Here is a 27,173-nt window from a genome sequence, read left to right as displayed (position 1 = left end):
TGGCTTACAATAATGTCAATTACCTTCTGTCTTGCCCATTACTGTCTCACTTTCAACAACACCCGACTGGATCTTCTTGGTACTAGCAAGATCTGAAAGGCCTAATGAAAATGTGAGATGATAAACTGTCTCAAGGTATTGCTCTTGGTTCTGTAAAATGCAAGTTAGCAAAGAAGCTTGGCTTAATTTTTGTAATATTAGCACTGGTAATGAATTTAATTTAGTAGTACTGCCAGTAGGCTGCACCACACTGATGGAGGCAGCTAAATAAGCTGAAAAAGCAGTGCTTGTCTATATAAGATGCTAGGCTTCACTGATTGTTTTTTTTTTTTTTTTTTTTTTTTACACCTAATATAGGCTTAGACATAAGTATGTATGTTCTGCCCTTACAGCTAGATGAGGTCTTTCTTTGCTAGCTAACTTTTGGTGTATTCTTATAGATGGTCTTCATTGCTAATATGCCAACATCTTCCAAGATTTTAATCTATGTCTATCCTTCAGGCAGCACTGGATGACTTGCTGTGCTAGCATGGTAACAATTGCTAACATTTGTGTCATTCCTCGGTGGTCTATATGATTCCGTGTCTGAGTTTTGAGTCTTGCAGCTCTGTCTAGATTACTTTGCTAACATGTCTTGCTAACATTTGTGTCATTCCTCTGTGGTCTATATGAGTCTATGCATGGGCTCTGGGTCTCGCAGGACTGTCTGGATTGTTTTGCTTGCATCTTGCTAGCATTTGTTGCTGATCTTCATTGGTCTGGGTGTATCTCGCTGGCCCGTTCTACTAGCAGGGTTTGTTGACATTGCACAGCAGCTCGGTGACTTTGATGAGACGTGCCACGGTGGTCTGCGACTCCTCCTGCAGCCGCTGGTTGTTTTGTCTCAGAGTCTGCACCTCTGCCTGCAGCATGGCTTTGTCCTCTTTCTCCTGCCAGCATCACACACAACACAACTGATCAACAGGATGCTCTCTTGGAGCACAGGGTGGATTTGGAGGAGTAGGTAGGGGGGAAAGCTGGGGGAAGTGATTGGGAGATGGTTTGGAGGAAATAAGGTTAGATGACTACACTTAGAAAGGCAGCATACAAAATACAGTTTGTGGCCGACGTTATGCTTGATGTGTAACTATACATACACGTGCACACACAGCTGTTCACATACAGCTCTGTCCACCAGAGGGCAGTTCACAGCTAAATCATCCCTGATCAGCAGGTTTTCACTATTCTGGGACTCATACACATGCAAACAAGCTTTGTTAGCTCACCTTTCAAATTTTCTGCCTTGGTCATAAGCTGTGTCTCAAATGGCAAATCCTACTATGACCTTCCAAAACATTTACTACTAGGTTACTAATCTAGAATGTCCAGAAAACTGGCTCTCAAAGTGGGGTCCACAGACCCCCAGGAGTCCATGAGGCATCCCCATTAAGTCCACATTTTTTGTTACAGTGGCAGAAATAACATCCTACCATTATTAAAGTTATAACATTTATTGATTTCTTGTAGTTATTAGCATGTTTGCCTGGTCACTTGTATAATCGACTTCCAAATCCAACAATCCAAATTCAATCCAAACTTCAATAACTCAGAACTAACAAGCCTAAATATGTTGGACCCAACTTGGACCTAATATGTTTTGCCAGTGGATATTCTAGAAATAAACTACAGTTCCAAAAAATAGACAAAATATTACTGTACAGATTGAAATAAGAAGCCAGATATTTGAATAGCTGGATTATTTTAATTTTAATAATTCTGTGCTGAGGGGCCTGTGGAATTTATTTTACATTTAACTTTTACTTTTTTTTTTAAACCAGTATATTCAAAAATCATCTAGAATACTACATATGTATGCAATTTGAGACATAGCTTTCTTTAGTTTGTTCATGTCTGCTACTGATGGCATGTCATGTCACATCAAGCTATACCACCCCTACCTTGTATGCTGTTATTGCGCCATAATATTCTGAGAATGCCAAAGACTGCAGGATGCATGTACAATTCTACTCAGGCATGAACACCGGCCCAAAGACACTTCTATTCACAATTACAGACTAAACAAAGTTGTAGAACTACAGAATTCTAGACTATACTAAACTTCTCAAGGACTGTGGATGAAGACAAAGTCATACACCACAAGGTTGCTACTGAGCTTATCAACTAACAAACACAAATATTTTAAGTCAGTGCACAGAAAAATCATATCTACTGTGACTTGCACATTTGTTTAGAAAACCAGAGACACACACACATAAGTGTGAAGATGGATAGAAAAATTAACCATGGTAATCATGGTTTACCTGTTCTCAGTTCAGTATGTGGTTTCATCTAAACAGTCTGAATGATAAGAAATGCAGATAAGAACTTCTTAAAGATTGCTTTAACTATTAAATGTCTGGGTGTTACTCAACCTGTATATACTGTATCTCAGGATGTCAGCATTTATATTTAACAAATAAATCACAAATTATTTTACAAACTTCAATAATAATATAAAAATATTTTATTGGCAATAATCAAATAATTAAATAGAGCTCATGAGGAAAAAGTCTGAATACAGCTAAGTTACAACCAAGCTCAGTTAGACAGGTTCATCTATTGCTGATTTGAGTAACACCCATGATATTTATAAAAGAATGCCTTAGCTTTTATAAAGTGACTATTGATGACTTAAAACTGGAAAACAGGATGAAAAATATTAAACCCATTGTTGAAGAAAACCTGTTAAAAGCTTTTTTTTAAAAAAACCATGGTTCTCATACTGTATTTTTCTCACCATCTTCAGCAGACGGTAAATGGAATTTCATGCCCTTAACAAACACCCTGATGGTACTTTCACTGTTTACTTAAACCATCAGTTCTGTTTGTGATTGAAGAAGAAACGGAGCTGATAGCTCAGTTGCCAAGGGCAAAAAATATTCATAACCATTTGGAAGGAGAAAATGAAGAGATACAGAGAAATGAGTTCAGGTGCAGATGGCAGTTTGTATGGTTTCAACTAGAGTGTTGCTATAATCACAGGAGGAATGTTTGATGAGGTTATGTTTGAGTTAATTATAATTTATAGATGAGATGAAAGACGTTCATCACTAAGTGCAACAACATAAGACATACATAAACAGCTTATGACAGCTAGATTAAGCATTCATGAGGCAGCGTAGACATGATAAAAACAGATACTGATAGTTTTTACTGTGACAGACAAGGCTCCAGAACATGAGCTGTACATGCACATACTCACTAAAACACAGTAATTTAAAGTTTTGTCATTCAAAGCTGTCATTTTCAGTTTATGCATATTTACATGTTGTCATACTTATCGAGCTATGTGATTGGTTTACATGGTATTATCATCAACCAAACAAAATACCTTCATTACATATAGTGTTGTATTTCTAATTATTGCTCCTTGACTTGTTTGTTGGAGGAGATAAAGCAAAGCTTCCTTCCTACACAGGAAATAGATTTGGAAATGGAAAGGTAATATTTCACATTAAAAAGCTCAGAACTAAAGAATTGTATAGGGTTGGTTCATATTGCAAAGAATGTGACAATTCAGTTTATTAAGGAATCAATTTATCTCATAAAATATATCTAAAATTATCATTTGCATGATGAAAGACAGAGTCATCAAATAGAGAAACCATGTTACACAAGTGGTGACCAATAATGTGTTTGAGAACTTTTGACACCACAGTCATCCTCTCACATTCCTCATATTCAACAATCATATGATTGTTGAAACATTGTTAGGATAACTGCTGGGAAGAGTTTGTGGTCCATGTGAGGTCAAGTGAACTTCTCTAGATTGATGATAACACGAATGAGGGTTAATGATGAGTATGAGGGAGAAAGGAAAAGGATTTCAAAGACAGATTAAAAAAAAAACAAGTGAAGACGGCATTGCTTTTGTAGTCAAGACACATGATTATCATGTTAGGTTTCAGATCCGATCAGACCCCGTCTTGTTTCTCTATGGAGGTTGTCACAGATTGTCATTCACACTTTAATCCCAGGAGATGCTACTGCAGCATCTCTGGGAAAATCTGGAGTGATTTACTACTAGCATGTTTTGTTTTTTTTTGGTATATGATATTATTTTCCATTTTCTCCAGCAATTATTCCCCTCTTCGCTGTCCTTCAGACAAAATAATTATTTGTTGACTCTTCATTCTCCCTCTCTTCAGTTGAGGTACCAATCAGACAAAGTGTGTTATAGGATTTAGATTGAGTTGCTCTGATTTTATCCTGAGTATAATCTTGCATTCAGGACCTCCATTTGAGAGTGTATTCATTACAGACGTGGACTGATAACGATTTCAGATTTTACCCACACACCACCCTGGGACAAACCCCCTTTTACCACTTTCAAATGCGCATTTTTGCTTTCACAGGTTAGGAATTGAAAGGTGTTATATGATATCATAGGGTTGGTTTCGGTTGTTTTATTCGGGTTTTTGTTGTGACGGAGAAAAAATTTCATGCTGTACTTGCCTCGACTGCCATTGGTCGCTTAGTGTTGAGAGAGGGAGCCTGTCCCTCTGGCCATCTTCTCATCTCCTCTGTTCACCCTGCCCAATGACAAGACAGGTTTCTTTGGCTTGTCCCGCCCTACCTCTATCATCCCTCAGTCTGACTGGCTCTGTGAAATAGCTCTGGGGTAGTTGAGGGTGAGGGATGGGCGGGGGAAGTTACATGGACAGGATGAGCGATAAGGATGGGATATTTATGGGGAAGTTCAAAGGTCACTGTGTGGGCTGTAAGGGTGGGAACAAGGCACTCAAAGGGGTTTCAATGGGATTTGGCAAAGGAAGTGGAAGTACCTTTTGGAGGTCATCCTGTAGTCGTTTCAGCATGGCCTCCAACTGGGACACCTTCTCCTCCAGGTGACTGGGTGAATCACTGAGAGAGAGAGGGAGAGAGAGAGAGGGAGAAGAAGAGAGAGAGAGATAGAGAGAGATAAATAACAATAATAAAAGGGAAAGGGCTATTTTTAGATGTGACAATAACAATGACTCAGTGGGGTTTTTAGAGTTTTTTTTTCTCTGAAGTAAACTTCCAAGGTAAATGTGAATGTATGCATTCTAGTGGAATATTTTATAAAAGCTAGAATTCAGTTTGAATGATACAAAGCCCTTACATTACCAGTAAAGGTATACTGATAAAATCCCAGGTTCAATAGCATGTAGCTTTGACCTCAGCTTAAAAAACTCAATTAAAATGCATGTATATCACGATGCACAAACAGCACACAGTAATTTCAGTAATTAAGCAAAATTATGTTGATTTACTAACACTGAGCAAATGACAATTTTTGGTCAGTCTATTTTATCCCCCAATATCTTAGTACATATTCTCTGACTTACACATAAAAAATTTACTAAGAGTCATTGTGAGAATTTCTACATCTACATTGGTTAATGCTATTAGAATAACAACTGGATTATGATGTTTTTGGATTTACAAAGTTACATTATTCTGTAACAATAACCTTGTAGTTATTGTTTCAGTTCAAATGTGCACAACTAAAGAGTACAAAAAAAACCTAATCTATAGACTGTCCTTAATTAGAATTAATTAGCGCAATATCAAATCAAGTTGGCATGACTGTCATTAAAGATGTAATGTTAGGAATGAAATATAGCTCCCCCAGAATCACGGTGCAACATTTAACATGAAACAATAACAGAAAAGAGGATAAGTACAGTGACAAATAGTGCAAGGTCAACAAATACAATAAATACACACAACAGTGAATAGAATAAAACTAAAACTATCCAATAAACAATACAAACTACACTTGTATTTATTAGTTGCTGCTCACCTGTCTTTAACATCTCTGAGCTTTGCATCTGTCTGCGTCACTGTGTCAGCTCCTGCCTGAGTACCATCACCAGCCTTTCGATCTGAAACACATAATTTTACTCTTATTACCCACCTGGTAACAATGAAACAAATACATTCAGGAAAGTTTAATAATTCTAAAACATTCAGAAAATTCATACATATTTACTAGTATTAATGTCTCTCATAACTGCAACCTATTATTTTTCATTAACAGAAATGTAACACACATTTGGGTATACATAATAAGCCACATTCATAATTATCTGCTGTGCACACTTTAAACTAAAAAGTGTTGTATGTTCTGTATGTATGTATTACATCCAGTATCCCTAACTGTTGTAACCACAATAATTAACCCAGTTTATTTAACACCACTAAAACTACTAAATGCCATTTCAGAGCAATATTAAATATATAAATATGGCATTATGAAATAAATTGCCCACACTTCTGCAGCAACTGCCAATAGCAGTCACAGTGTTTTTCACACTTTCTGGCAGTGTCAGTATCAGACAGTCCTGGTTGCTCACTGCTGATCTGTGAGGCTTCTAGTTCATCATGTTTAGTCGGTTTCTTTAGTTTTTCCATCATTATTATTAGGAGCTGTTGTATATGACTGCCATCAAGTGAAAGTTTATAGGCTGACAGCAAATACAGGCTGACAGTTTGGGCGACAGCAAATTAACATGGTTATTACGACTACCACTATTTATGACAATATATCTCAATATCTCATTAGATTATTTTCTACTGAAAGTTTCTTTAAGCCTAGAATCTAGCTTGAGCCATATGTTATAACTTAATAAACTCAGAATGTATGGCATTATTTTTGACTACACAGATATAAGCCTACTGGCTCAGAGAAGATCATCATTCGCTCATTGATGTCTTTATATTTCCTGACCTTCTCGGGATAGGGCTTCTAGAATATTCCTGCATGCCATGGCGAGGTCAGAAATAGACTGCCATTCCTCCTCTGATGAATCTGTTGTTTCTGAAAGAACTGGAAGACAACAAATCCATCTATCAATAATAAAAAACATAGAGCTTTCACAATACAGACAAATCAAACACGTCAGCATGTAATATTTCAGTGCTGAAAATCTAACCAATGACGAAATAAATCCAGCAGGGGGCGCTTAAACTTTGCAGGGCTAGCTGCCGTCCCAAAAATTATACAAAAGGCTAAGAGCGACAGCTGAGTGTCCAATTTGCTCAGTTCCACACATTTATCCTAACAAAAGCCGTGAGCACAAGTATAAGTGGCCAAACGTGCATGAGTCCAGAGAAGAGTGTCCGGTGTGCAAAAAAGAGCCCAGGGACACAGCAGATGGTCAAGACAGAGTCTCTTGATTTGAGGCAGGATAAAATCCTCTCCCCCACTTTTACCCCACCAAGCCCCCATCTGTCCTATGGGTCTGGGACGGCAAAGAGCAAGAGGGGGTGGAGAGGAAGGGGCATTTCCAACGAAACAAAACTGAAGGATGGAATGAAGCAAAAATGAAAGAGGAGAAGACAAAGAGGGAAGGATGGGGAGAGGAAGATATGAGTAAGGCGAGAATAATATGGGGGTGTTTAAGAGGAGAAAGAAAGGTGCCAAAAGGCAAAAAGCAAACAATTTGGGCTGAATAACACCAGTAATGATTTTATGGGGTGACTGGCATTGTTTTGGTCCAAGTTGCTGTTTGGGCTTTAAGAGACACAGTGTGCAAAGATTGCAGGCTCCATTTACAGCAATTAACAATGACTAGCACTATTATCCCAAGCCACATGTCTGCACTCAGTGCTTTCAGGCATGGACACAATGCTGTGACACACCATACACACACTAGGAGAGAAATGTTACCATGTAATATTAGCCTTTTCCTTAAATTTAAACATGTAGAATTTATACAATTACTTATTTATTGCGGGACAAAGTAGCATGCTGGAAGGAGGCATTGTGGAGCAAGCTACAACCAGAGGCTCAGTCTCTCAGTGTGAACAATAGGATAGCATAATAATCCAAAATCAATCACCCATATCCTGAACACCACTGAAATGTGTTTCATTTGGTATTGTCTTCTGCACTTTGTTTTGTTTTTACACTACATATGTGTATATTCATTCACTGGCCACAGAAACAATTGTACCCCAGCTCATTCATGCAATTATCCAATCAGCCAATCACATGGCAGCAATGTTAAAAAATAAAATCATGGAGATACATGTCAAGAGCTTCATTTAATGTTCACATCAAACATCAGAATGGCGAAAAAACATGATCTCAATGACTTTGTGTTGGTGCCAGATGAGCTACTTTGAGTCTTTTGAGAGTTTGCATAGAATGGTGTGAAAAACAAAAAACATCCAGTGAGTGGCAGTTCTTCAGGCAGAAATGCCTTGTTGATGAGAGAGGACAGAGGAGTATGGCCAGACTAGTTCAAGGTGACAGGAAGGCTACTGTAACTCAAATAACCACTCTTTACAACCGTGGTGAGCAGAAAAGCATCTCAGAATGCACAACATGCCAAGCCTTGAGGCAGAGGGTCACATAGGGTTCCACTCCTGTCCGTCAAGAACAGAAATCTGAGGCTACAGTGGGCATGATTCTCCGAAAATGGACAGTGAAGATTGGAAACAGGTTTCCTTGTCTTTATCCAACTTTCGACTGTCCAGTTTCCATGAATCTGTGCCCAGTGGCTAGTCATGAAACACATAAAGAACAGTCTTCCTACCACACTGGATCCATCTCAGGTCAACATATCCATATCCTCTGCCATTCCTGGACTTTCTGACTAGGGGTCAGTCACGATCAGTCACGAATCGGCAACACCACTCCCAACATCACCACACTGAACACCGGCACTCCCCCGGACTGTGTGCTAAGTCCACTGCTGTTCATGCTTCTTACTCTTGAATGTGCTGTCAAGTGCAGCTCAAACCACATCATGGGGTTTGCTGATGACACCACAGTGGCCAGCCTCATCAGCAACAATGATGAGTCAGCATACAGGGAGGACATGGAGTAGCTCACAGACTAGTGCAGAAACAACAGTCTATTTGTCAAAGTCAATAAAACGAAATAGATTATTGTTGAGTCAGGTGGGCCCCGGAGTGATCATTCCACTGCACAAGAATGGCAAAACTCTGAGAGTGTCAAAGTCTCTAAGCTCCTTGGTATGTACATCATGGATGACCTCACCTGGACCCTTAACAGCACCTACTCAGCCATCCTTCCATCCTCACCACTTTCTACAGGGGGACAACAGAGAGCTACCTAACCTGCTGTCTAAATGTTACATATGGGAACGTCTCTCTCTCAAACCAAGTTCTGACAGCAGATTGTGAGAACAGTTGAGAAGATCATCAAACTTGCTTCTGGATGCTTTTTACCCCTGATATTGCTGCTACTGGGACAGTTTCCTAGTGCATCACTGCTACGGTGACAGCTTTTCCAGTCAAACTGTTTTATAGTGCACAGTTTACAGACAATTGTTTGCACTGGTTTCTAGTCATATTGTGGTATGACCAACCACACAGCTATGCTCAGCTCTTTCTCAGCTATGCCATATAATCCACCTCATATTGTTCAATTCTCCTGTCTAAGTAGCAAGCACTGTACTCTGTATGTATTGTCCTGTATATTTATTGTATACTTTGCACTTGTCTCGCTTTAATGTATTTGCAGTTGCTGTATGTGTACCTTGTTGCTGTATTGTTGTGTGTTGCACAATGGTCCTGCCATTTTGTTCCAATGTATACAAGTTACATGGAGGAATGACAATACTTGACACAACCAACATTTCAGCAGCACTTACTCTTGGTGATGGAGTTATGGATGCTCAATGCTCTGGAGTTCCTCTCCGCTCTGGAGATCCTCTCCATAGAGTGAAGGGGTGCCTCGCTCCCTGATGGTCTCTCCTCACCCAGCACATCTATTCCAACCTAGAGAGAGAGAGAGAGAGAGAGAGAGAGAGAGAGAGAGAATGTTAAAGTAGGTGCTATATACTGAGGAATGTTTTCTGATGAGTAATGATCTCTGTGTGATAAGTGACACATAGAGGCAAAGGAAAGTGGGAGAAAACAGGAAAGAGGTTGAGAGCAGATAAGAAAGATGAGAAAGATGGTTCAAGGGCTATGAACTGAAGCAAAAAAACAGAGGATGGAGTAGGAGTGAGAGAGAGGGAGCAAGAGGGTGAAATGTAAGAAGCGGAGAATGGGAGAGTGGGAGAGGGTAAGTCTGTTTAAAGCTCTGAGTTTAAAAAGTTTGTAGAATGAATCACATCCTAAATATAGAATATTTATAGAATCTCCTGTATGAGATGTGAGAGAGTTTATCTCATGATAAAATATCAGTAGTGCGTGTTGTGTAACTCAGTGCTTTAAGCTGTACACTAAATATTCATTAAATATTAAATATAGGGACTTCCATAATGAACCACTCCACCCACAGTTATAAATATAACATGTAAATATAACCTCTCTAAATACAGAAGTTAATGGCAGATTACATGAAAGAGGAAATCCATAATGCCACGTTTGCATGGACAGCATGTATTTATTTCTTCTAGAGCAGTGCATCTTGACTGGTTTTGCTTCACAACCTCATATGTCTTTTATCATTTAGAGCTCAACCCAATACGTAGCTTATCATTCTGTTATGCATCAGGCACTAAAGACAAAAAAAAAAAAATGATGTTCAGTCATGTCAGATTAAATCTACACTCTCCAAAAACCAAAATGTAGCTTTCCTAAGAAAGCAATTATGTGGTAACATTCCTTTCTTGTATAACAGACCATCCTCATCCAATAAAATAAAAATAACAATATATACTCACCAACCACTTTATTAGGAACACCTGTACACCTGCACATTCAAGCAGTTATCTAATCAGCCAATCATGTGGCAGTAGCGCAATGCATAAAATCATGCAGATACAGGTCAACAACTTCAGATAATGTTCACATCAAACATCAGAATAAAGAAAAAGTGTGATCACAGTGACTTTGATTGTGGCATGGATGTTGGTAACAGAATGGCTGCTCTGAGTATTTCATAAACTGAACTCCTTGGAACAAAGTCTCTAGAGTTTACACAGAATGATGTGAAAAACAAAAAAAAAACATTGAGTGAGCGACATTTCTGTTGGTGGAAACACCTTGTTGATAAGAGAGGTCAGAGTAAAATGGCCAGATTGGTTTGAGTTACCAGGAATGATATAGTAACTCAAATAATTACTCTTTACAACCGTGATAAGCAGAAAAGCATTTCAGCATGCACAACACATCAAACCTTGAGTTAGATGGGCTACAACAGCAGAAGACCACACTGGGTTCTACTCCTGTCAGCCAAGAACAGGAATCTGAGGCTATCACTGGACAATTGAAGATTAGAAAAAAATCACCTGGTCTTTTTCCAGTCTTCAACTGTCCATTTTCGGTGAGTCTGAGTGCTTATTTGAGTTACAATAGCCTTCCTGTCAGCCATGCCACATGCCACTAATGTCACAGAGATTAAATTTTTTCCCCATTCTAATGTTTGATGTGCACATTAACGGAAGCTCTTGACCTGTACCTCATGATTTTATGCACTGTGCTTCTGCCACGATTGGCTGATTGGATAACTGCATGAATGTGCAGGTGTACAGATGTTACTAATAAAGTGGACATTGAGTGTATAATTAGGAAGACCAACCTGCAAATTATGTATTAATGTGTTTTAATTTTGAAAGTAATTTTGACTTCTATGAATGTGAGGAGACAGAGTGCAAAACAAGTGCAAATTTCTTAAATAAAGACTCGTGTCAGAACAAAAATACATGGCGTGGAAGACATTAATACGGCAAACAGATATACCATTTGATGACTAACTGGTTTTAATGAAAAGATGGATGTGTAATAAATATGGTCAATACTTCATATAAACGTGTGCACTTAAACTGGCTTACGTTTTTCTTGTTTTACTTCAGTTTCTTTAACCTTTAAAAAATTTGCAGTGTCACAAAAGTCCTGTTTATTGGGTTGAATTTCTTTGTTAGATGTCAATTTTGAAATTTGAAAATTTGAAATTGCTGCATGTGGTCATGACATATGAGCAGAGTTGCCAGATCTGCTATAAAAGCAGGCCAGTGGACAAGCAGTGTTAAGACATTTTAAAAAGTTTCCCTAAATAGTTATTTCACCAAGGTCCTAAATTTTTGCATAAATAAAAAATGTGAGATTGAATTAAAAAAACAAGTCATGCTGAGATTTCAAGAATTACCCAATTCTGTGGGAAAACCATGCACCTAAAACGCTTCATGTAAGTGAGTAATGCACTGATTTACACCTGTTTCTAGGTGGTGGGAAAAACTGGCTGCCCAAAGTGTAGTACATTGAACCTAATATGTAATCAGTCTTACTTCTCATTTCTCCACCTTGTTTTTGGCTGACTACCCACTTTTTGTGCGATCCTCCCACAAATGCAAGATGAAGAAAGCGTACTTTGCGTGTTTCCACATGCACAGTGCTTAAACTGTGTGTTTAGACTTGTACATCAGTTTTGTATATAACATGCAAGATTTTTCATGTAGCATGCCACCTAATTACTTCTGTACATCTGTATACACTACCAGTATGTCTGGCCCTTTATGTCAGATAGTTTTGTATTAGGCTACCAATGACTTAAGCTGTAATCAGGAAACACCAGCTGTACATTTAAAATAAAGTGCACCACTGAATATTCTGTGCATTTAAAAAATAAAAAGATTAAAACCAAACCTTCTGATGAAGTTGAACACACTTGCAACCCACTTTTTAGTTACCCATAAAGAACCACTGCTCAGGAGTTCATGTTCAGTTAGCATGTATTTGTGTTTTCATGTGCATTTGTGTGTGAGCATATTCTGACCTGTCCCTCTTCCTGGAGAGGAACTTTTGGTTTGACAGCCAGTATGAGATCAGGGGTCGCGTCGCTCAGCTCTCCAGGATTCTCGTAGATATGCCTGTTCAACTTCACCCCAACGTTATCATACACATGACTGAAACACATAGACAGGGAAAAAATTAAGCTGCTATTAACCTAGGAGTCTATTCATTCCAAGCTAGACACTACAGATAATCTAAAGTGACATTTCAAGACTGAAAGGTTTATTCCGGCATGATTAAGTTTCTTATGTTCATGAAGTTAACTTGATGATGTGTCCCAGTAGGATCTCTGTTAAATATCATACAGTACAGGAACAGAAGGGCTGAGTAGATGAGTTGTGTAACACCACATTGACACATACACAACTTATACTGAAAACAACTCAATGATTCAACAAGACCACTTCCTCTGCTTTTGGTGCTAAAATGAGCATCAAGAGTTCAAACTAACGTGCTTCTCTGAAAAAGCATGCTATGCGAAGGTGTAATCTGCTGGGCATTAGAGGAAAACACTCGCATCCTGCGTAGGACGAAAGTTTCCTTATGCTTTGCATTGTTTCTGGATGCCTTCATTGTAGGTCATTGCAGTGCTGTTTTAAGAAGCATTTAAATTCTCACACTTGTGAGCTGATTCTTGGCACTGATGATAGTCTCAAATAACTAGTTTACATAAAAATGTTATGCAAGAAATGATTTTCAGTGGCAATTAGAGACCAGGAGATTTTGTAAGTAAGTCACACTGTGACCTGAACCAGAACAGCAGTATCTGTGCACAGTATCTATGTGACATTATTAAGGAACCGGATGCGGTTTACACCAAACATTTAACATGGGTGGGCAAATATATACGGGAAGAAAATGTCAGTGAGGTTGCGACATTAAACTGAAACAAAAATTTTAAAAAAGCAAACTTTAGTAACTGACTCCATTTGGGGTAATGGTCACTTTGCGTGAATTAGATTTTTTGCAAAATATTTATTTAAGTGAATAAGCAGCCATGTGTCTGTGTGTCTGTGTATGTGTGTGTGTGTGTACCCATCACAGATGTCCTGACAGGGCAGGGTTCTCTCAAGTGAGTAGCTGCGTGTGAGGGAGGAGGGAGTGATTTCAGGCGCCTGGGATGGAGGATTGTCCTGCAGCGATGTAACTCTGAGAAGAGGCAAGCTGGGTGGAGAGAGCAAGCCACTCATGCCTGGAGTTCTACCCTCCTCTTCATCCCTCCTATCTGATTGTGTCACACTGTCTGACTCCTCTCCTTCACCCTGCTCCCGCTCCCCCTCTCTCCCCTCCTCTTCAACCCCATCCTCCTCTTTGTCTCGCTCGTCCAGGACCCAGGCCTCACCCGAGTGGCCCTCGCCAGACTTGCTTTCTGCATCTTGAATGGACTTCTGATAGAGCTCAGAAAAGCTCCTGTACACACACAAAAAACACACAAATAGTAGGTACGTTTACATGCAGCCTAATAACATGGTAATAATCTGAGTAAATTGGAATGAAAAACCTTCATTTATAAACCTAAGATAGAACAGAGTAAAATTTTGTTCCATCTGAATGAGGTGGAAAATCTAATTAATAATCTGTAAATGTAAAACAACAAGAAAGTAAATCTTCAAACCCAGTTAGTTCTACAGTTCTAATCTTTGCGTACATTGTGCACAGGTATGTTTGGGTCACAAGGTATAAAAGGTTTTTTGGATAAAGAATGGATGGGCAAAGAGCATACACTGTTGCAGGACCTGAATTATGCTTTCATTCTATTTGTTCAATAAGAACATTTTGAGGAAGTTTTGCTAAGACTGACAAAGACTAGATGAAACACCAGTAATTTCAGGTACTTTCTTATTCTTTCACAGGAGTCACAGGTGTTCTTGCAGTGATAACACTGATACTAAATGTTGCTCCTTACATGCATTTTTAATTTATAATTAATATTATATAAGAGTGTTTTTTGAATTCTCAATTCTGATTGGTCAGAAGGTGTTGATTTATTTTCAGTAGTTTCGACTGCAAGGCAAATCACAGGTTTAAATATCTTGTGTATTTAAGTAATGTCACATAAACAAGAGTGCTGTTGTACTGAATATTAGCATGGCTACTGATTACAGGTGGCTGAATCACAGCTGTGCTGATATTCATTACAACAGCAAGATTGCTAGTGTGATATTACTTTTATACCACAGTTCTATAAACAAGAAAATATTATTGATTAACTGACATTTCAGACACAATATGGCCAATTGTTGCTCTGTCAATAAAAATTATTCCCAATGAAGCCTTGGCTGGATAGAGCATTGCGTATTGCAGTGTAAGCACTGATAGGCCATAGTAAGTGTAGTAATGGTTTCAATGCAAGTAACTATTTCTAGACTTGAAATTCTAGCAACAGTGAAATGGACCAGTGCTTATACTAAATATCAGCATTCTTGGAATGCTGCTTGTCCAATCAAATTAGTGGACCAGAAATAACTGTTGTATAACTAGTATTATAGCACAGCACTGTTGAATTCTCAATTCTGATTGGTCAGACAGTGTTGAGCTATTTTCTGTAACAGAAGCTCTGACAGTAGCTCCAGCTGGAAGGTTTATATTAATGCACTCGTTCTAATATGTTATCGTTTCTATAATAACTTACACAGGTGGATGCGCATAAACATAAAAAAAATGTTGAAATGGTGATAATTTCTGGGAGGAGACGTTTATTTTGCATTTATGGAAGGAGTCTCCATTGTCAGTGCTTTGACAGTCAGAACTAAAGCTGTTCCTTCAAATTCTCCAACACAAGAGGGTCTTTAAGACAGAGGGCTTTGAAGTTTCTCTGTAACATGAAAAACTGAGTTTTTCTGTCTGAAAAAAGAGCCTAGTGAGGCAACAACTGTTTTATAGCTGTTATAATGTAGAATTTACATTAAAGAAAGATAATAAATGAATAATATATTGGAGTGGTAACAGTAACCCTGCTTCGCATCACGTGGCATCACACCACCATGTCACTGACTATTTTCCTCTAACACCATATCCCATCATTATTTATCCTTTATGTAACATGCACATGAGCAGAGATTTTAGGGTTAAATGGTCAAGCTCAATCTGCAAACAGTCAATTAAGGGTGTCAAGGGAATCTCTGCAGAAGGTCCAGCTCTACAGCACATTCAAAAGTAGACAAAATAAATAACTTATTTTGGCACTTACTATTCAAAGCTAAACTAGCCAATACATTGTTTGAAATGGAGGAAGCTTGTGCCATTCACTGGCATTCAAAGAGTAACAAAGATTTTTTTTAGTAAGGATGCCTGATATAGCGTTTCTGCATTTACCCACCGTAATGAGTCAGTTTTTTGAGATATATTAAGCTGCTCGTTTCACTGCAGGAAGTGTGTAGCTATTTTTATCCTCACTGTCACCATTTTGTCAGCCTTCGTAATTTGCAAACTCTGCACCACAAGGGATACATTAGGCCTGTCTATCTGCCCAACAACAGGAGAATTTCTCTGCAGTCTCTCTTCTTTTTGGCTGTGTATGTGTGTGTGTGTGTGTTTATGTGAGTTGTGAATTCTGGTAGGCATCATTAGTAGAATTGATTGTTGGTTCTGCAGCTGGTGGAACGGCGATTCAAACACATCATTAACAACAAAATGAGATCTGACCCCTAGCTGTCCATCTTCCCTTCTTTCTCCATCTGTTCCTTTCCTATTCCTTTCTTTTCCCCCTCTATCTGTCATTTTCTCTCTTCTCCATTGTCTCCAATTCTCACTTCAGCCCCATAAGTCATGTTCATCCTCCAAAACGCTGCATGCACACTTCATTTCCGGAGTATTCCACACATACCATACTATTTCTCTTTTTCTCATCTATTATCATTTTCAAACCACTCTTCCAGCACAAAATGAATATCCCTTCCACCAGTCCTCTCCTTTTCCGTCATTTGTGCTGTTCTTCACCTATTCCCAAATCTGATCCACTCCATCATTCACTTCATCTTCCTCCACAGCACACACACTCCGTCCTAAAGTCAGACTCTCCATTTCTTACCTCGGGGTACCCCCTCCTCTCATCCATCATTTCTCTCTCCCCCAAAATCTACTTTAACACTTTCACAGTGACATCCATCATGCCATCCTCTCAGTCCCTCTATCATTCTATCACTCCTTTGTTTTCTCGTTTCTGTTACACCATGTTAAATAGATTGTTTTCCTGGGTTACTTCATCCCTCATTCACGCTCTATACGCTCTACACACTTGCTCATTTAAAACCCCTGATATAGAATCATCCATATTTTATTCTTTTTATGCTCTTGTCCCCATCCTCCTCATGCATCTCTACATTACCCTCTCTCTTTCTGTTCCCTTCTTTCACTGGCACACATTGTCATTCACATCCACTCATTCAGAAACCACAACCCAAAATGTTCAACCTCTATCATGCTCTTGTATATTCCCATCTTCTTTTTTCTGTCTCTTTCCTCCTTCTCACCCACCAATACATTAAAATTCATATCCATTTAAAAAAAAAACTGATCATAACAATCTGCATTTTTATGTCTAGATCATCACATTTTTCAGTTTTCGCACTTTCCCGCATACCCTCCCTTCTCCCTCCTTCTCTCCTTCATCTCTCTCACCTGCGAGGTTTGCCGTTCTCGTCAGGTGGGATGACGGTGATGTGAATTTTGGGTGCCGTACGTAGCAGGTTCGTTCTCTCGTCCTGGCTGAGGTGGACGAGTGTGTGGCCGCAGAGTCTCACCACACGTGCACCCAGCTGTAGGCCTCCACTCTCAGCATAACCGAAGCGCTGCAGCTCTGTCACAAAGCCCTCTGCACTCATCAGGAAGCCCGGCTGACCCGTGTTGTCCCTCAGAGGGGTGACTTCACGTGCCTCACAACCTCGTGTCACCAGCTACATCATAATAATCACAATAATCTCATTAGACTACCTGTCATCAAATGCACACAGCTAGAGGAAATTTTAAATTAGCAACTCCACCTACAGGATGCAAAATTACACAAAGACAGTACCCAGAGCTTGAGGGCACAACAATGCCTGATTCACCATCGTGTTACTGTTTTCTAAAAATCTACTTTAACGTAACTAATCCAGATTAAAACATAATTAGTCTGTTTATAATTACTGGATCTTTTATCTTATTAAATATATGTTTTACATTTTTATAATTTTTCCCCTAGGTGTGAAAAATGTGGGTGACCAGAATAAATCAGTTACTGAAGACGAATGAATGAATGAATTTTTGTCATCAATTTATAGTCAATTCATTAATAATTTTAGCTTGTTTAATTATTTTTGATAATAAATTGATAATAAATACTGTTTAATCTTTAAATGTCATATATGTAAAGCATCATCAACATCATTATTATTATTATTATTATTATTTTTATTATTATTATTATTTTTATTATTATTAAACAAAATGGTTTAGTTGTTTTGCTTCTCTTTTCTTGTGGAAAATGAAATGCATGTAAAAGCAGACAGGAACTAAAGGATCTGAGAACAGAAACTGGACAACCCACAGCATATGTCTAAGTGTAAACATTCCTCATTTAATCTTTTGGATTGTCACTTTAGCACATCATAATTAATTTTCATACAGAAAATGACATTTATCACTGATGTCAGAATTATTTTGCTCCATAGGAAACAAATAAATAAATTTGCTGCTTGCTAATGTGAATGCAGCTTTAGATTAGCGTTGAGTCAAGTCTTTAACCCAACCCAAGAAAGCATAATAGAAAAAAAGTGTTGCCTGAAAAGGTGTGCACTGGTCTAAAGAAAAGAGTCATCAGCTCAGTACCAGAGATGATTAATGAGTATCAATCCTCACCTCAAGCCTCTGCACCACCTCTTTAATATCCTCCATCTGGCTCTCTGACACAGTAATCGAGACGGCCTCGCCCCTCTCGTAGAAAATATCCAGACAAGGCCCACCCTTGATGCCAGTCTCGGTCACTGCCTTCCACCCAATCACGTCACGGCACGAGCAGTTAAAGACGACCCGCTTGCTGCAGCGCTCAATCAGCACCACAGATTCGGCTGAGATGCCCAGCAGACAGGCCAGTTTGTGCCCGTCGTCATCCTGGCTGGCGCAGACAGCCCATACCAGAGCGCCAGCACTGTGAAGCTCTGCTCCTTTAGCACCCTTGAGCTTATCTTTGCGTTTGCCTCCCAGAGAAAGCAGGGGAAACTTGGTGGATGAATCTATAGGTGTGGTGGTGACGTAGTTCTCTGCTAGGTCCTTTAGGTATTCCTGACGTGTACGTGTGGCCATTGAGCGGAACTTCTCTGATTTCTCAGCCGCATTTTCAGCGTTTATGGCCTTGGCAAGCAGGAAGTCGCGGAAAGCCTGGGAGCGTGGAAAGCGAGCACCTTTGGGGAAAAGTGGGCCAAAAAGAGGGATGTCCTTGGAGCGAGTAACAGCAACTCTAATACATAGGGAAAGACATACAGAGCATACACTTAACTTGGTAGAAATAAACATTTTAAAAAAAAGTTTAAATTACAGTGGGTCATTAGCTGACTCATTCATGAATTTGAACTTTTGGCAGCCATCACTACCAATGAATAATCTAAGGTCTCTATTTTATTGCAGGTGCAAGCACGATAGCGCCAGTGTATTCCTAATCTGCTTTGGCATAAACCAACATTTTCCTGTATTTGGCCAGATGCTGTTTTTGTTGTCACAGATGAAGGCACCCACACTAATGTCCACTGACACAACAAGGGGTGTGACAACAAAATCTGTCAACACAGATATTTTCAAACTCCTTTTGATGCACTCTGGATAACACCACCTATCAACAGCTCCTCTCTGAAGTCCAAAACCAACAAAACCAAAACCAAAATTTTGGATGTACAATATTTATGTCACCCTACATAAATATAAATATTCTACTTTACCCAGCTACTAACTAAATATGACAGACCAAATAATTGATAACAAAACAACTCATTTGGATATTAAACTTCAGATCATGACGTTATTCAGAAAACAACATATAATTAACTGAACCAATTAAAATGAATGATTAAATACCAGCCTTGTCTGTATTTATTTATTTTGAGGAAGTAAATACACAAAAAGACTTATGTCAGGCTATTCCTACCATTTCCACCAGTGCCATTTCAATGATAAGTAATGAATTTATTCTCACTCCACCCTATTTACAATTACACTGCTCTCACCAGGTTATAACCTGTGCACATAAATACCAACTACGCATTTGCTATATCCACATTACTTCAATTAAATGTTAGATTTCCCACATATTGTGACTGTGAAGTTAAGCTAATTAACCACAAGGACATTTCTCATAACCTTTTTTACCCATCCTTCACGAGGGTGCCAATAATTCTGGAGCTGACTGTACATCTGAGGATAAGACCATCTGCTTTGGGTCATTTCACTTGCCCTAATTTGTGCATCTTGTACTAATTAGTCTAAGACATACAAACAAATTAAGTTAGACAAACTAAAATAGCTCAGAGCAATCATTTTCCATGAATCAGCTCCATAAACTCTGTATGTTTTTTGATCATGTTCAGAATACTTGGAGTTATGGTTTGATATGTGTGACATTGCATTCTGCTGTGAATAGATTTTATTGATTTCTGTTCTCCACAGCTTGTAGTGGACTTTGTTATCTGATCGCTTTTACCGATAGTAGGTGTTTTCCGTGCAGGGCTCGTGCACTTGGACGATTATAAACACGTGCTGGAAGTGAGAGCGGATGGCTTTGGGGGTGAACGGCATCGCCCCTGGCTCCTGGAAGACTATCGTCACAATATCGTTTCCTATATGTCTCTTCCTCAATAGCTGCAAGAAAAACAAAGCGAGATGTTAGTTAATACAGCACAGAAGATGACATTAGAATGTACAAGGTAATCCATCAAACATTACATTGTATTGAATAAACTACCCCAGAAAGATTTGCAATCATATAAAGATACAACGTGCTGCTAAAGAGTCCTTAGTCAGAGGAAAGAGTTTATCTCCCTTTTCAGTATGCAGCCAGCAACTATTACCAATAGTTCTGTCTGATGTTCTGTCACCATTTCTGACAGGTCAATGTCTGGCATCTTAAACATGATCTGATTTTACAATTTAATAACCTTAAACACCGGCAGTCCCCCACCCGCCCAATTTCCTCTCCAATTTGTTCACCTGCCAATTCCTATCCGCCAGCCAGTGCCCCTCTATTATACAAAAGATACCAAATGGGGTGGGTGAAGGCTAACATGTGCTTCTTCTAAGACACATGAAGCCAGCCAACTACATCTTTTCAAACTGCTAATGCTGTATCCCAAAGCAGCATAACACTCTCAGAGGAAAGTGCTATCTGCCTTCATACATAAGCTCACAGACCCACAACTGGCTAGTGTCTCTGTGATTGACAAGGAGGGTGAGCAATGCAATCCCTCCCACCCAGAAAGCTCCTGGCCACGGATGGCTGTGAGCAGTGGGTCAGGTTTGCACTGTACAATTTGTGGCCATAATTTACTCTCAAAGATAAAAAAAATATCACATATTGTAAAAGAATTATTTTGGTCATTGGAGTTGAGACGTTGATCTTAGAACATATAATGTGATGTGCTCTCAGGTGGTCAAATTAACAACAACGTTCTGGCAGTGTCAGAAAGTTTTTGATTAAAATCTCAGAGTGTGAGAACTGCTACAATGGTCGTCTAAAAGTGAACAACAGAAAGACAGCATGGGATCACGGAAACCCAAAACGCAAATGAATTGTTTATTTTTGACTTGCTCACATTATTTATATAACCAGCATACATGCCTACATGGCATGTGAATTGCAAAGCTAATGGATGGGATAAATATCAGTATTACCTCATGCTCTCTTTGAAAAATGAGCATTCCTTGTTGTCCTCTTTTACCCAGCCACGAACGGCTCCAAACTCCTCTTCTTTGCCCTTTATAATATGTATTCTCTAAACATAATTGCTAGTATTATACCGACCTCTTGTTTCTGTTTATGAGACTCTGTTGCAGTCCAGATCACTCTGATTGATGACGTAAGCAGAACATAGTTATTTTCTTTATTCATAAGTCTGTCGTCAGAGGTTCTTTATTATATAATCTGACATGGAGAGCACAGTCTGTTGTAGAATTTGGCTAAGATTTTACTGGGATCATCTTGTACAGTGTGATGTTATAATCTTAGACCACTGAAATCACACAGTATAAAACAGACTTTTGTGAGGGTATTTGTGGTATTTCATTTCTTTATGTTGTCATTATATGGCTGTCTATTGATCTGTTATGACAGTTGTCTTTATTGTTAATCTTATACTTAGACTGTGTTGTGTTTACCTGTTGTGTGTTGTTGGCTGTGTATGGGAGCATGGTGGAAACATGGAACATGATCTCATAATCTTGATAACGTGTGTATAGAGAGTGTGTCCCAGTGGAATCCGCTGTAAAAACAGAAGGAAAAATTTGTAAACGCATACACACTTAAGATCATCGAAGCACATCTCTACTCTTCTTAGGCAAAATGCTAAAGTACGCTGTTGACCACGGATGCTTACACATACATCTGCACCTTATGTTATACGCTTCATGTAACATGACATTAAGGTATTATCCTTGTAGTAGTGAGTGTATGTTTGCATTTTTCTCACTCTTGGTGTCGAGCTGTGCTCTGTATTTCTCCCAGCCCTTCAGTCTCACTCTCTCTCCCAACAGGTCCAGGAACTCGTCAAACGCTGGACCAGCACTCTCGTTATTATACATGTCTTCCTCTGTACTCTGTCCCGCCCGGCAGTACATCACCCCTACCTTACGCTGGAAATTTAGCTACATACATAAACACATACACACACACATACACAGATCAGTGGCTGAATTGTCTGTTAGTGTTAAATATTAATAACAATAACAATAACATTAAGCAGCAAATATGTTTAATAACATATGTACCCCTAGGGATGTACAATAATACAAAGCAGGGAGCCATTTGGAATCCAGCCCATGTTTTTGTTTTTGTTTCATTTCAAAATCCCCCCATGTTATTACAAATTAGTGCAGAATGACAGCTATTCATACAATGCCTGAGAAATCACCTGACCATTAGGTAAGGATTAAAACAGTATGGAGGAGGCCATTATAGGAAAATAATCCACGACAGGAAACTAATCCATGATGGGTAGGTATGATGTTACCCAACATGAAGCAGAGTATTTTATTCCTTTTATAACACAGAGAATTTTTAATTTATTAATAAATGACATCATGATTTTTAACCATTTATAGATACAGTATAGTTAATCTTATAAACAGTTGTTCCCTCACCAGCCTCACTTTTTCTCTCTCTCTTAAAGTCAGTAAGACAAAAAAGCACAGCTTGTCATGTTACCAAGAAACCAGAAAGCACATACTCCTCTGTCCTTAAGACTTTCCTGTGGTGGAAACCATACTGACACAAAGCACTGACAATGGAGACTCCTTCCATGAATGTTAACTAAACATCTCCTTAAAGAAAGCTTCACCATATCAACAATAATAGGTTTCTTTGTCAAATAACAGCACATTTTATGCACATTATTAGCTTTAGAGTATGCCGACTGTCCGCCATACAAGTCCCCGTGTCAGTTGGGCATATTAATATAAACCATCGTTTGATTTACTGCAGGCACTACTATCAGAGCTGCATCAGACTTTGGTATAAAATACGTTTATTAACAATAAGGTGGTTGTTGTTGTTGAACCAATCACTGTATTAACAGGGTTCAAATTGTATTTCGAGTTGACATGCCCTTAAAATGGTGTAAATCTTTTTTTTTATGTAAAATGCTGTTGGTCTGAGATTCTCTCAGAATAATACCTTTGCTAACATTTAGCTTTTACTATCTTGCTGTACACTGTATATTAACACTATGCTGCACAGTTGCGCTAACATCACATTAGCTCGGTTTACAGTTGTCATCATTTGTCATTATTTCTACTACTTCCTACTATCCTGCTTCCTCTGTTCCTCTTCTTGTTTCCTCTTTCGTCTTTTACTTCATTACAGGTAAGCCATCTACGACAGTATCACACACACATTCATTTGAACAAACTCACCCGCATGGAATTAAGTGCCTTGCCTGTTCTGTAGCTACAACTCTGTATATGGATACCACATCATATATCATATCATATCACATACTCATGCCTACCCTAGGTTTCTTCTTCACACTGGAAACATACTGTTCTTTCACAAGGTAATCAAAGCTTTTTTATCCCCAGATACTTACAATAATAAGATTAACTTTTATGACCTAAGCACATTAGCCAGATTATATAAGCACTTATAAAGAATATAGAAGCACTTATAAAGCTTAAGAAAGCATCCACACGTATATATTATGAGACCATAAAGTAAATGAACACTGCTTAAAGGTAACCACTGAGCAGAGCCAGAGACATTATCAAGGGAAGAAACAGTTCACTATGCAGCTCTTTTCAGAGAATGTACTAATGGCTAATGTAGGTTGTATCCAAAACAGCTTTCAGCGCTCTACATAGGGCATACCATCAAGCTGTTTTGGAATCACGCTGCAGCTAGGACTGCTAGTAAAACTGGTGTGGGATTAGCACGCTCACCCCTTGCTCATCCAGCTTGAGCAGTGTGTCGCGGACTTTGGGAGATGTAGAGGCAAGCCTCAGACAGTGCAGGTTGAGATCAGGGAGGATGAACTCCAGAAGTCTCTTGGGAGAAAGTCCTCTCGGGGTCGTGTGTCGCGCTGCAGATGGTACAGACTCTTCCAGGATAGAGCCACGAAGGGTCTTGAGCTACACATGAAAAATAACAAACACTTAGCTCAACAATGTTCATCCATCATTAAACTCGCAGGACATGTCATCCTGGAAGAGACCACACCCATCAGGATGTTTCATCATAGGATAAAGGTGATCAGTCAGAATTGTTTTGCAGTGACATTTCACTTTAATGGAACAAGTGGAGCCAAACCAAAACCATGCCAGCAAAATGCAGCAGCATAAGAGAGCCACAGATTTTTTTAAAATTTGTCACCCATCTGTACCTATAGTAATTTTACTGTAATTACTGAATAATATGCTTTCAAAATACCCAATATATCTTCATTCAGCTACACAGGAGATAGTTCTCTCTCTGACAGACACTTTCACTATTTGTATATTTAACCATTGTTTTGAAGATTTTGATTCTTTTGCCTGAATTTCCACTTTTTCTAATTACATTTCAAACATGTCAAATTAGTTTTTTTATGAATAAATCTGAGAAAGCATATTAGCAAATAAAAAAATCCCTGATGGCAGGTGTGCACAAAAAATAGTCCAAAAAAATATGTGGGTCATGTGACAGGGATTAAAATCACCTTTTCATCATGTATTTGTATGTATGCATGTGAATGTGTTATATGGTTTGGTATACAAAGGCAGAATTCTGAAATATGTGTGTGTGTGTGTGTGTGTGTGTGTGTGTGTGTGTGTGTGCGCGGTGGGGAGGTGGTTGCATTCCTGCCTTTATGTGTCAGACTGCTTAATAGGAGGGTACAGAGAGATAAGATGAAAGAAGAAGCATAGACGAGAGACATGTGTAAGAAATGATACCACTATAGAGTGACATGAGGAAAGACAGCGAGAAAGAAGCAGAGATATAATACTAATGTAGAGCAAAGAGACAGATAGAAGACTTCAGGATAAGAGAAGTCAACAGTGATAAATGGAGAAAAGGGAAGAGACTGACAGGTAATAAAAAAGAGGGAAATATTTGAGTGAGAGACGCAGACAGAGATGCAGCGTTACGGACGATTAGGTGAGAGGTTTGGCAGATAAGAAAAAAAGAAGATAAAATATGACCAGGTGAAAGAGAGGGACGGAAACACAAATAAAGAGGAAGATGAAGAAAAAAACCTTCACAGAACAGTTGTGTTTAACTTCACTTTTTATATAAGCTCATCACTGAGTAAAGGGAAAAAAAAAATTGTCAGGGAAAGAGCTCAATGGAAACATATATACATGTGCATGAATGTGTAAGTGTGTGGCGTATTAACTCTTTCACCTCTGTGGTCCTGAATATGATCCTGTACGTATACTGAGCACCACTGGAGCCTTCTTTCTCCTCACGCCGGAAACTGATGGCCACCGGCCCTAGTCTCTCGTCCATGCCAAAGAAATTCTGATGGTCTGCCGGAAAGGACAAAAACACTGCATTACTCTTTATTCTTGTATTCACTAACCTATATTCCCCATTGTTTTACATAGCATTAATGTATACTCTAGTGTGTTTCTATTATTCTGTTACATTTAGACAACATCCTCACTGTTACATTTAGATACGGATTCATTTAAAACATTTTTTTGTTTTGTAATTTTTAAAAAAAATGTATTGCCACTTTCTTGTTGTAGTGTGGATGGGGAAACACAGATATCGGAAATCACTAATGTTAGATCACAGATTTTCCGCTGTGGAAATTACCAGGAAAGTTCACAGTAAAGATCACTTTATGGAAGATATGGTTTATTTGAAATAATACTTCAGCCATTGAAGAGACAGAGAACAGAACATTCGGTTAAAGTCGTTATATCGGGTACAGATCGAAGCATTTTGTGTGAAGTATACAGGCTGGAAGAGTCAATGTTAGACACTGAATCATCTCAGTCAGAAGAATGCCTTCACCAAAATCAAAAGCTGTGAGGTTACACTGATCAGGTTGCATCCTGGTTCAAAACAACTCATATCTATCATCCTGTCATTGGTCCCTAATAGTCACGTTGACCAGCTCGAACACATCCAGAATTAATTTAACTCCTGTCACTGTTGTTTTGGTCACACTTTTACAACTAAACAGAGCTATATACAATATAAATGCTGCATTCCTGCAAGTAAGAGAAGTGCTCCCTGGTTTATTAAACCGCTGTATGACTGACCAATGTGTGCTCTCTCTTCTTGTCACTGTATCAGTCTGGTGCACATCACATCAAACCAACAATGCAAACTATACAAACCTCCTGTTTAAAGTAGTCTAGTTGCTTTCTTAGCATTTCAGTATTGAAGAAAAACTTAAAAATTATGTCCATACTAATATAGACAAGGCCTTACTTACTTTTGTAATAAATTGTAAACATAATTTTAATAGGGATCATTTTTACTCTAATACCAATTAATTTGTAAAGTGTACTTTTAGTTTGTTACATTTGTCTTTCTCCACACAATTTTTTTTCTGTAGCTCAAATGCCATTCCACTGAGCATATAGTGCACTAAGTAGGTTATGAAACAGCATCATATATTCCTATGGATAACAAAATAAAAAATGTGGGTAAATAAATAAAACTTTATCAAACTCTAAAATATTAGCATTGAAAATTAGAGGTTTGTAAGAGCTAAGGTATGAGGGTAAGAGCTAAAAACCACTGTCAATAGTTCCACATTCATTGATAGAAA

At 38.6% G+C, this 27,173-nt stretch overlaps 1 protein-coding gene across 8 annotated transcripts in view; it reads right to left on the bottom strand.

Annotated features, from left to right (window-relative positions):
• Window positions 1–314: 314 nt before the first annotated feature.
• Window positions 315–27,173, bottom strand: part of zmp:0000001168 (signal-induced proliferation-associated 1-like protein 2) — a 62,538-nt gene continuing 35,679 nt past the window's right edge. For 6 of the 8 annotated variants that reach the window (XM_026922118.3, XM_053230285.1, XM_026922121.3 and 3 more), the window contains 14 exons: window positions 25,790–25,914; window positions 24,349–24,537; window positions 22,386–22,560; window positions 22,075–22,178; window positions 20,405–20,562; window positions 18,574–19,171; window positions 17,356–17,630; window positions 13,771–14,145; window positions 12,719–12,848; window positions 9,648–9,774; window positions 6,752–6,850; window positions 5,825–5,906; window positions 4,824–4,902; window positions 315–929 (listed from right to left, as the gene is read on the bottom strand). In XM_026922118.3, coding sequence (XP_026777919.2) covers window positions 786–929; window positions 4,824–4,902; window positions 5,825–5,906; window positions 6,752–6,850; window positions 9,648–9,774; window positions 12,719–12,848; window positions 13,771–14,145; window positions 17,356–17,630; window positions 18,574–19,171; window positions 20,405–20,562; window positions 22,075–22,178; window positions 22,386–22,560; window positions 24,349–24,537; window positions 25,790–25,914 — 2,660 coding nt within the window. In that variant the 3' untranslated portion in view covers window positions 315–785. Of the gene's footprint in view, window positions 930–4,494; window positions 4,656–4,823; window positions 4,903–5,824; window positions 5,907–6,751; window positions 6,851–9,647; window positions 9,775–12,718; window positions 12,849–13,770; window positions 14,146–17,355; window positions 17,631–18,573; window positions 19,172–20,404; window positions 20,563–22,074; window positions 22,179–22,385; window positions 22,561–24,348; window positions 24,538–25,789; window positions 25,915–27,173 lie in introns of all 8 variants that reach the window. The other 2 variants (XR_004577455.2, XR_003403255.3) reach the window with 2 other exon arrangements.

Source organism: Pangasianodon hypophthalmus, chromosome 27 (genome assembly GCF_027358585.1).
Source record: "Pangasianodon hypophthalmus isolate fPanHyp1 chromosome 27, fPanHyp1.pri, whole genome shotgun sequence".
NCBI lineage: Eukaryota > Metazoa > Chordata > Actinopteri > Siluriformes > Pangasiidae > Pangasianodon > Pangasianodon hypophthalmus.
The sequence above is the reverse complement of the archived record's forward strand: the minus strand, read 5'-3'. Positions and strand labels throughout refer to the sequence as shown.